Source organism: Nicotiana tabacum, chromosome 8 (assembly GCF_000715075.1).
Source record: "Nicotiana tabacum cultivar K326 chromosome 8, ASM71507v2, whole genome shotgun sequence".
NCBI lineage: Eukaryota > Viridiplantae > Streptophyta > Magnoliopsida > Solanales > Solanaceae > Nicotiana > Nicotiana tabacum.
In genome coordinates, this window is record NC_134087.1 from 204,514,998 (window position 1) to 204,526,961 (window position 11,964).

Consider the following 11,964-nt stretch of genomic DNA (forward strand, 5'->3'; position numbering starts at 1 on the left):
GGAGAATACGTCAGTATATTATGCTGGAGTTCCAGCATAAATATTCTTGAACTCCAGCATATTATACTGGAGTTCCGGGATAAGTATGTTGGAACTCCAGCATAATATGATGGAGTTCCAGCATAAGTACACTAGAACTCCAGTATAATATATTGGAGTTCCAACAAGTATCCCGGTCCAGCATAATATACTGGAGTTTGGAGCACCGGTGCTCCAGTCTCCAGTATATTATACTGGAGCTAGCAAAATATACCGGTCCAGCATAATATGCTGGAGTTCATACTAGAGGTGTATCGAACTCTAGTATATTATGCTGGACCGATCTCTGTTGCAGCAAAATAGTGGCTATTTTTTATTGACTTGATAAACGCTGACTATTTTTGAATGACCAGTCCGAAAACTGGCTATATCGTGCTATTTTTATCATTCTTAGTGTTGTTTTATGTGTGCGTCATTCTTTTTGGATAGAAAGAAGTAGCTTTTGTTGAATACTTTTTGAATATTGGGCCTGGATCGGTCCTCTCAGAAGTTGGGCTTAACGAGTTGGGCTTACGCCTAATATCAACTTTGGGCCAATAAAGTAAGCCCAAGGCCTTCAAATTATAATGGCTCATGGACCTTATCCTTTTCATGGGCTTGACAACCAATTTTTTCGGGCAAAATACAAAAATAGTTCGGTCCATTTGCTAGCAAAAATATATTTTTTATATATATATATATAAAAGATACACATTCTTTTCTGATATTATTGTCTTTTCTGCTGATCCGAGGGTCTCCCGGAAATAGCCTCTCTTCCCTTCCGGGGTAGGGACAATGTCTATGTATATTCTACTCTCCCCAGACCTCACTAGTGGGATTTTACTAGGTATTTTGTTGTTGTTGTTGTATATGATACACATATATATTATATGTATTATCAGCTACTCCTCCTGTCCACTTTAATTATTTTTTTGACTTTCTTCACACATATTATACGGAATCTAGCTTTTAACATTAATTAACAATAAATTTGACCATATTAATCTTAATTTGTTTATTGAAAATATAACAAATACTTCTATGCTCTTTACTGCAAGTGCAACTTAGGAAAAAAGAAATTAATTTATTTTTGATATTTGAAAAAGTTAAATACTGTAAACTATAAAAAAAAATCAAAAAATTAATTAAAATAGATCAAAGAAAATATTATTTTTAAAAGCCTAAAAATATGCTTTTTCATTTTTTTTTCATTGAATGTACAACTTTAATATTTATTTTAGGAACGGACTAATATGTGTCTTATTTTAACGAAAGAGGGAAAGAAAGTCAAATTTGCTAATAAAGAAAGGTTGCACATCCATAGAACACGTGTCACAAGCAAGCTCATTGAGACAACACATATAGCTTATTCAAGAAGTGCATTGACGTAGTTGTAATTTTTTAAAATAAAAACATAGAAAAAGAGCTAAAGTAAGTAAGTAGGTTTAATTTAATTAAGAGACAGGTTATAAGTGGAGAGTGGAGAGTAGAGAGTGGAGCAAGAGTAATTAATTAGGAGGGAAATCTTTATTAATTAGATATTGTCCATTTGGTGTACGTGGATCATCTCTAATCACTATTGGAAATACTTTTTTAACTTAAGTGAACGGCATTACGTTAAGCCTAAACACATGGTTTCCATTTTCCAACCGATAATAATTTCGTAAAAATTGCACAGGGCGCCTTATTTGGTCGCCCTCATTTAACCTATATCCATTTGTTTAAATTTTTTTAACTTTTACCCACTTTTTAAATAACTTCAGCCACATTTCTCCTCCTCCTTCTCCCCCTTTGTTTTCTTCTTCATGTTACAAAACAAACTAGTATTTATCTCCAGAAGCAACGCTACTTTAGTTATAAGGTCAATTTTTTTAACTGAACAGTTCAGCATTTGTACTTCTACTCCAAATTTACAACAAATTAGTCTTAGAAAAAAGTTTAAGTTTCCAGTAGGATGACCTATAAATTTTTGGAGTTTTTGTATGTTTATTCGTGTTTGAGCTGAGAAGATGTACACTATTTTTCTTACAAAATCACTGCTAATTGTGGTGCTTCAGCTCTAGAGCTGAAGTTCGCCAGTTATAAAACAAAAACTTCAGCTCTAAAGCTAAAGTTCGCCAGTTATAAAACAAAAACTTACAAACAAAAACTTCGCCAACTACAAAACAAAACTTCAGCTCTAGAGCTGAAGTTCGCCAGTTACAAAAACAAAAACTTCAGCTCTAGGGCTGAAGTTCGCTAGTTCAAAAACAAAAACTTCAACTCTAGAGTTGAACTTCAGGCCCGGCTACTAGAATGCTAAAGTTTTGCGTGATTGTTTTTGCTACTTCAACCCCGTATGCTGAAGTTATGCGAAAAAGCGCGTACGCTTGCAATTTTTTTTTTCAAAGCAAGCAAAAGTTAAAACGTAACACAAAAAGCGGGTATATATGTAAATGACTCATTCCATTATAATCATTTAGCGACACGTACCCCTAAACACTTTCAAAGTATTTCTTGTCACGCAATTTTTTTTTCCACTTATATTACTGTCTACACTCTTCTCTATCTCCTTTTTGATTTCGCCTTTAGACACTTTGGGACATCGATTAATTTGGATTGCATCACGTAAGGTCTATTTAAAATAATATGCTTCCTATTAGAGTTTTTTTTTCTTTCTATTTTAGGGTTTAATCCCGAAGTATCTAATTAATGACAAAAGGATCTTATTTATTCCGCCATAACTTTTTGTGATTGTCTATACTAGTACAATCGTATGATACGTTAAATAGTAAATACACGGATGTATATACACATACGCACACATATATGGAGAGAGAAAGTTAAAACGTATATGTGTAAGTAACTTTTCACTTAGATCTATACATACACATGCACAAACACACGCACACATACATATATTAAAAGTTGAAGGTCATCTGGTCAATATGACATGCAATAACTTTTCAAAAATTCTAATAGGGAGTGCTTCCTCTATTAATGAAACTTATGCGGCGAAAACCCGAATTAGTTAGGACTCAAATACGAGTATAGAACATAGTATAAATCAAAACCTTTTTTATATTTAGACCATATCAAAATCCTATACTATTCATTTGGTAGGGTAGGATTCTCCATTCACAACACGTGGCCCTTCCAATTAAAGCCACGGCACGTGGACGCACGAGCATCTGATTGGGCCGCTCCCTCCCCAAAAAGAGAAGGGAAATTTTCGTTCCTATACCATATAGGAAACTATATTACTAAATATGTTCATAATTTGCATATTACCCTTCATGCTAATAGTATTTTTATATAATATAGACAATGCATTAAATAAGGAATCATTGTAGCTGTAGGCTTCCTTATTTAGACGCACTAAAATTGGGGAATTAAATATTCTTCCAGATCTTCCACAACGCAAATCACGCACTTTAATCTTCTTCGTCAGTTTCGTTTCAAATTTAGCGTCTCTGCTTTTTCGATACACTATGTTTAAAACTTTTTTTCTGATTTCACAAATCAAAAACGATTAAATCTTCTACATCAAACGCAATTATGTCCAAATTTCAGTAATACAAAGCAAAGGAAAAGAGAACAACAATTCCATCATTGACAGCCATTAATAAGCTTTGAAGCTTTGAATTCAAATTTGGGTTTTCAAAAATCATTATTTGTTTGGATTGAGTGTTGTTGCAAATAATTGGGAATATAGTTTGGAGTTTATATTTCAATTTTGAGGGGTTTTGGTGAAGATTAGACTTTTGTTTATGGCTGAATTTCAGATTGAAACTCGAAAAAGAAGAAGAAGAAAACATGACATACATTATATTGCAGAAATTGTAGAAAAATTGTATTCTGTTATTTATTTATTTTTCTTTTATTCATTTAGCTATTGTATGAAAGTTGAACAATATTGTATAAAAATTATATTTAAGTGGTATTATACTGTAGTTGTATATAACTTAGTAGAAATAATGTACGAAAATTGTAGATAATTTGTAGATAAGTTGTATAATATATAATTAGTTGTATAAAAATTGTTTTTACTATGTATAAATGAGATACAAAATATACAAAAGACATATTGTATAAAATTTGTATGTAAGGTTTATGTTATTGTAGTTGCATTTCACTGGGCGGAAATAATATATGAAAGTTGTAGAAAATTGTAGATAAGTTGTATTCCTCTATAACGGGAGATGTTGGCATATCAAGTAACTTTAGTGTTGCAGACGAACATGCATAAAAATAAAGATAAATTCTGCTATGAACAGTTTGTAGAAATTTTGCAGATAATTTGTAGAAACATTGAAATTCTGCATTTTCATATTAATTTTTCAAATGATATGCAGTTTTACTGTAGAATAAATGTAGAAAATAAGCCATTGTGAGTCTTATTTGACTCATTCCTCACATTCAACCTATTCTACAAATTCACGCCTCTTTAAATACAATACAACCATACTTTCTTGAATTTACAGGTATAACAATATATATAACTTAAAAAACATCTTCTCATCTGCACAAGTTAGCTCCAAAACAGACAAAGTGGGATAACAAGCTCCCATCAAAACTTTTAACACAAAGCTCAAATTTTATGTTATTGTAGTTATATTTAACTAGGTGAAAATAATGTGTGAAAGTTGGAAATTATAGATAAGTTGCATTCCTCTATAACGGGAGATATTGGCATATCAAGTAACTTTAGTGTTATAGACGAACATGCATGAAAATAAAGATAAATTCTGTTATGAACAGTTTGTAGAAATTTTGTAGAAACATTGAAATTCTGTATTTTCATATTAATTTTTCAAATGATATGTAGTTTTGTTGTATATTAAATGTAGAAAACAAGCCATTGTGAGTATTATTTGATACATTACTCACATTCAACCTATTCTACAAATTCACGCCTCTTTAAATACAATACAACCATACTTTCTTGAATTTAAAGGTATAGCAATATATATAGCTTAAAAACATCTTCTCCTCTGCACAAGTTAGCGCCAAAACGGACGAAGTGGAATAACAAACTCCCATCAAACTTTTAACACAAAAACACAAAAGCTCAAAAATAAATAAACAACAGTTTACAATTTATCTACAATTTATCTACAATTGCAGCAATATAATGTATGTCATGTCTTGTTCTTGTTCTTCTTCTTCTTCTTCTTCTTCTTCTTCTTCTTCTTCTTCTTCTTCTTCTTTTCTTCTTCGAGTTTCAATCCGAAATTAAGCCAAAATCAAGTCTAATCTTCACCAAAACCCCTCAAAATTGAGATATAAACTTCAAACCATATTCCCAATTATTTACAACAACACCCATTCCAAATAAATAATGATTCTTGAAAACCCAAATTTGAATTCAAAGCTTTTTAATGGCTGTCAATGGTGGAATTGCTGTTCTCTTTTCCTTTCCTCTTATATTACTAAAGGAACCCGAAATCATAACCATCAAATCGACCAGGCTTGTGCTCATCTTCCCCGGGCACAAAAACATTGGGACAAGATTCTAGAAGTGCCCATAGTGCCTTGGCTATGGAAGAAATAATGAGATTTTGATACAGAAATTATGGGTGTAAGAGGGAAATTTGGGTGAAGGTGTGGGAATTGGAGAGAGAAACGTGGAGAGAGTGGTATTAGAAGGAATATACTGTACCATTAAATTAGGAGTGTATTAAAACCACTAATGGTATATAAATAATAATTAAGTATACTAAATATAATTATATCAAACCTTAAATATTGATGGTAATATAGTTTCATATATGACATAGGAATGTAAAAATTCCAGGGGAGAAATGGACGAGGCTTTTGTCCATATTTGGGGCCAAACTTACCTTTTGTTTCAAGTGTTGGGACTTTCTTCTTTGGGCCCATCCACGTGCCTCTTGACCCCACTGTTGGGACCACGTGATCCGCCTTCATATTATTAGATAAGATTCCCAATTTTCACTATTTTTTTCTCTCCAATTGTTTAATTTATTTAATTTAACTAGCTAGAATAATACTCTGCTTGACCAAGCTTCTTTTGGCCTATTTTTTCTTCTTAATATGATATTTGGCTAAATTTTTTGAAGGAAAAAATTGCTTTTAAACAGAAGCAGAAACAGTTTTTGAGGAACAAAATAAATATTTTTTCTCCAAAAGTATTTATTTGAAAATTACTTTTGAAAAAATACATTTAGAAGCACTTTTTAAAAGTTTGATCAAATACTAATTGCTGCTCAAAAGTACTTTTTAAATTAATTAAACAAACAGAAATTGCTTCCTACTAAAAGTATTTTTCTTAGAAGCACTTTTGAAAATTTAAAATAAATATTGTTGTGTTTAGACATGAATTTGGAAATAAATTTGTTAAGAGTTGAAATTTCGAGAGAGGAAATAAAAACTTGAAACTTTATGTGAAATAGAGATAAAATCTGAACAATAACCTAAAATACGAACAAAATCTAAATCGTGACCTAAAAGAAGAATATTTGTGCAGATCAGCCACGAAAAGAGTTGCAAAAGATACGTTTGGGCCCAAAAAAGGAAGAAGAGAGTAAAATGCACATAGAACCAATATCGAGTTTTTGTGTCACGTGTTGCTCACGTGAGAAAGAGGCAGTGGTATGCAGGCTAGCTGGCCTGAGGGCGACAACAGAAGATTATGTAGGACATAAAATTTATAATTTAAAAAAAAAAAAATTGAAATTAAGTTGAAGAATGGTATCTAAAATTTAAAATTATGTTTGGATATGCATTTTCATTGAAAAATATTGCAGTTTTGTGAGTGGAGAAAAAGAAATTTTTTTAAATTTTTGAAAAAGTAGTTTTTCTAAAAATTTATTTTCGAAAAATTTCCAAAGAACTTACAAAATTGTATAGATAAATACATTTTTGAAAATAAAAATTCTAAAAAAGGAAATTTTTTTGGTGGGTGGGCCCTATGTCTTTGGGCACCATTTATGTGAGCATGAATGGGGTGTAAGACTGTATAGGGGGGAAGAGATCATGTGCAAAGTGGGGGACTCATTTAATTTGACTACTGGCCAATGGGTGATCATTGTATGGAGCAGAAGTTGGCACTTTTATTGAATGGCTCAGTCTCATTGGATGAGCTGTGTTGACGGAAACAGAATTTTCACCGAGGAGATACAGAAAATAAAAAAGTAAATATGCAAAGAAGTTGAGGGGATTCAATATTTAATATATATACATAAAATAATTAACCTTATATATATAATGTAATTTATCCCTTCTATCATTTTATCTAATTTTTACCATTTTGAAAAGAGTAGCCCTCAAGGTATAATGAAATACTTTTTTATATCATCCGATATTTAGTATATGTATCGTAGGCCGATGAATTTAGATTCATGCCTCGTAACATTCATTAAAAGATAAGTGTTCTTTACCAGAACTTTTCAGTATTCAAAGTTTGAACTCAAAACTTCTAATTAAGGATACAAAAATCATATTTATCCAACTATAACGATTCATGATTTAATACATTATTGAGAGGTGTGGACGATAGAAAAAAAGAAAGGCCCCACCAACCCTTCTTTTATTTTAATTTAGATGTGTCATATAGTTTTATATTTGAAAATAATTTAATTTTATAATTTTATTTAGTTTTATTAACATGATGTTCTCCGTAACAAATATTATGATATGTTAATATCACATGTTTTTTCATATAAAGAAAATCTTAAATTTGATATTCAATATGTTCACATAAAATGAAAGAAGAGATACCTAACAAAACCATACTAATTGATACTATTTATTACAGTTACAACCTTAACCATGACCTTAATCCCAAATAAAACTGGGAATTCTTAATTAGAAAAAGAAGGAAAAAACTTCAGACTTATACTAAATTTATCAAAAATTATCAAGCATAGCTTGAAAAAATGAACCTATATTCCCTAGCCAATTTTTATTAGTTCTATTGTTAAAGGTTAACTAGGAGGTCTCACTTTTCAGATACATTTAGTAACATATTGCATGAATAAAAATAATTACAAAATATAGGTCACACAGGCTAAAAACCACCTCCTAATAAAGAAAATGGATAAGGTGGTGGACTAACTTCCTCCGCCGCCACACTTCCTCCTCCTCCGCCGCCGTAGTCATAGCCGGAAAAAGCCTCGGACGACGGTCCCGTCGTGAATCCGCCACTCTCCGACGAGCCCGACGACAAAGAACTAGACATAGCCGGACAACTCCGATAAGGCTCATAAGTTATCATCGGCCGACCACTTAGCCACGTCATGGCCGGTGTTTCCGATGATGGCGAAGACTGACAAAGCGTATCCTTATCGAAATTCGCATCGGGAGAGCGAAATGACGAAATTGCCCCAATTAATGGACCACCAACTTCCTCTTCACTTTTCACCGAAGAACAACTTGTGGAATTATTAGAAATCATAATTCTCCTTTTCTTTTCAGAATTATTTAAACTTACCCTTTTAGATCTCTCTTTTTCCAATAAAATCCTTGGTAATATCTCAGGGTCATCAACGACTTTACACAAAAAAGCCATCATTTGTTGTGGCCTTTTTTCTGTAGCTTCTAATCTTTTAGTCATATTTTCAACTTCTTGTTCTAAGGCTTTTTGTTCTTGTTTTAATCTTGCAATTTCTGTATAAATCTCTTCATCTTCACTCTCATCTTGTTTCAAAGAATATGAATTTCTACTGTGTTTTCTCCTCACTATATTCTTCAATAAATGTGTTTGTCCTCTTAAAAACCATTCATTTGCAAATTCCCATTTATCTGGATCCACTTTTCTAAAACCCTGCAAATTCATTCAACATCAATAAATAAATTAGAATTAAAATCAACTCTTGGTAGCTAAATACCACAATTATAATTTACATAGACCATAGTTACGTTAGTAGTTTAGACATAATTAAACAGTATAAAACTTTTAAATAAAATTATAAAAAATTCAATATTGATATTGGAGCAAATAAACTTTTGTCGTAAATGATTCAACACGATATCAGAACATGTAGGATTTTGCTATTTAGATTCCACCACATTCACAATGAACTTAAGAAAACTCCCAGCTTTTTCACACGCAAAGGCAAATAGAGTGTATTAGTCTATTGGTTCATATGAACTCAATATTTTCAATATGAAATATAGATATATTTATCAAAAAATTGCTACAAATTTAGCAAATATTACAGTAAAATTACAACCCCTAATTTTAAAAGTATATCGTATTAATTTTAGTGCTGAGAAAAGAGTCAGTTTTTCACATAGGCAGATAGAGTGTACTATCCGTTGGTGCAAGAATTCAATATTTTCAATATGAAACATATATAAATCTATCAAAAACTCACTAAAAATTTAACAAATATTATAGTAAATTTTTAACCCCACAATTTTAAAAGTATATGGCAATAATTTAGTGCCTAAAACCTTAAGATTGAATCAATTAAATTTAAAATCCAAATCTGATTTTGCTAAGTCATATTAGACATGATAAGACAGTGTTGACTTTATAATTTTTTTTTTTACATAACATCATCAGAAAAATTCAAACAACCACAAAACCTAATTGTAAACCATATTTCTATGTTCTGATATATAATTATATTATATATACTTACATAAGTGTTGAGCTGACGAACAAAGCTGGAAAAATTATTGTGCTTGAAATAAATAGGCAAGATTCTTTGAGAGAAATCCAAAGGTTCAACAACTATAAAGCTGTTATTTTCTCTTCCCCAAGCTATGAGTCCATCAATTTTTGGATCATTCACCATTTGATATGTTTTCAACACGAAAGGCGCGACAATATTACTATTATTAGCCTCCATCCCATATAGTAGTTCCTTCCGATGTTTTCACGAAACAGAAATACTCTGCTTCGTGTATATAATGAAATTTTTGAACAAGTCTGTAAAAAGATTGACAAAATACGAAGAGGAATAGCTAGACCGGATAGGTGCTCGAATCTAGCTTCACGCCGGCGGACGGTGGACGGTGGTGGTGGTGGTGGTGGCAGAGGAGGAGTATCAGTGTGCAAATGGCAAAGAATATGGTTTTATAGAGGATTATTTTTTTAGTGTATAGTATTAAATTAGTAATATGTGGTAACGTGGAGGTTATTTGGAGGGGTGTTGATATTTTTATGGTTACGAGAGGTGGGGACCACATAGAGAGACTTTTAAATGTGATTGGTCCACGTCATGACCCTGACGCTAAGATATTTTCCAATGATTTCCCACGCGCGGGGTATAGAGCGTGGCATTTGAATCGAGGTTATTTTGCGGTCCCTTCTGATCAATGCCACGTTTCAAGGCAGGAGAGGATGATTCCAAAAAATGCTAAGCTGGAAATTTTAAAATATAGCCATTGAATTTAGATAAGAGTTAAGACTCGAAATGAGAGCTACATGATAATTCTGTTTAATATATTTTGTGGAAATTTCAATTGCAAAAACGTGGATTTAATATTTTAATTACTCCATCTTTTCAATTTATGTATTTTTACTTTTTTTTTTAATTTGTATAAAAATATTTTGATATAATAAACATAGTAATTTTGCCTTCAAAATAATTGTATTTTGTCCACACTATAATGAATCTAATTTGGAACGAAATGAAATTATTTTCACATAACTACTATGTAAGGAGGGAACCCACTCACGAATAAATTTGTGAGTTGTAATTTCTTTAACAAAAACCTTTCAATGAAGTATATATATATATATATATATATATATATATATATATATATATATATATATATATATATGGAAAAATGGTGTCAAATTCATCACTAAAGATTGCGGTGAATGGTCAGGATTCCTTTACCCGTAAGCAAATATTTCAGATTCGAGCTTTAGGAATGAATTGGTAGCAAGTGTTTACCTCAAGGGGTATGGCAGAATAGTGGGATTCATTCCCTCTTAATTTGAGTTATCGAGTTGAAATTTGAGAATAAAAGATTTTTTTGGTAGTCACTGCTTTGCCCAAAGGGATATGGTTGTAACACCCTAAACTTTAGACAAAGTCTCACATCGGCTAAACACAAGAGGGATGTTGGGTGTATTGGGTCACATTAAATACTCGAATGGTAGAGTGACACATGGGGAGGGGGAGAGGGCAGTCAAAAGATGAAGTGAGTGAAAACTAAGACTGAGGACAACAATTTCGGTTGGCATCGGGTAGACCCCGAAAGGGAACATTATCAACGAGAGCAAACAAATATTTGTTACTAGATAACATTCAAAGGAGAATATTCCTTAGTATTAAATACGCATCCGTTACAGAGAATTTTAGCATTCATTACCTACTGTTACATATTCATCAATGGCCCCCATCCTTGTCATTTAAAAGGGACTTGATCCTAGGACCTTGTTCCCTAGGTATAACTATAAATAGTGATTTCAACAACCATTATGGCACACGAAAAATAAGACAAACTTATATTGCACACTATTTCAAGTTGAATAATACTTTATTTTCTGTCTAACGTTATTCTTATTACTTCCTTTGGAAGTTTTCTCCCGGAACCAAGCTATCTGCTATTTTATCGCAATTTCAATGCTAAGTCTTGTATTTTATTTAATTTATTTATTATTTTGGATCAAATCGATTCACTTATCTATAAACCACACTATAAATTCAACTTTACCGTTTTATAGGTAAACAGTTTGGTGCTCACCGTGGGGCTTAGACAACTGCGTAATTGAGTTGATCCATGCATCTATCTCTAACATGTGTTGATTCTTTGTTTCGTAGCAAAAAATTATAAAAAATTGCAGCTAACAATGCCAACATCGCGCACAATGTTGGGGCACAAGAAAACCTGCCTCATCATGAGGATTCGATCAGTGACACCTGCAATGAGAAGTAGGTAGCAATGCCGACTCATGGTAGGCGATATCCCTCACACGTACAAGAGCCGACTCCTGATGATGCTGAAGACGAGCATCTTGCGAAAATGGTGAGGATCTTG

General features: G+C 32.1%; 1 protein-coding gene across 1 annotated transcript; it reads right to left on the reverse strand.

Annotated features, from left to right (window-relative positions):
* Positions 1–7,737: 7,737 nt before the first annotated feature.
* Positions 7,738–10,101, reverse strand: LOC107801199 (heat stress transcription factor C-1-like). Its single transcript, XM_016624483.2, has 2 exons — positions 9,609–10,101; positions 7,738–8,785 (listed from the first exon to the last, which is right to left on the reverse strand). Exons 1-2 carry the CDS (start codon positions 9,816–9,818, stop codon positions 8,030–8,032), a joined length of 966 nt encoding a protein of 321 aa, XP_016479969.1. The 5' UTR covers positions 9,819–10,101; the 3' UTR covers positions 7,738–8,029.
* Positions 10,102–11,964: the final 1,863 nt, after the last annotated feature.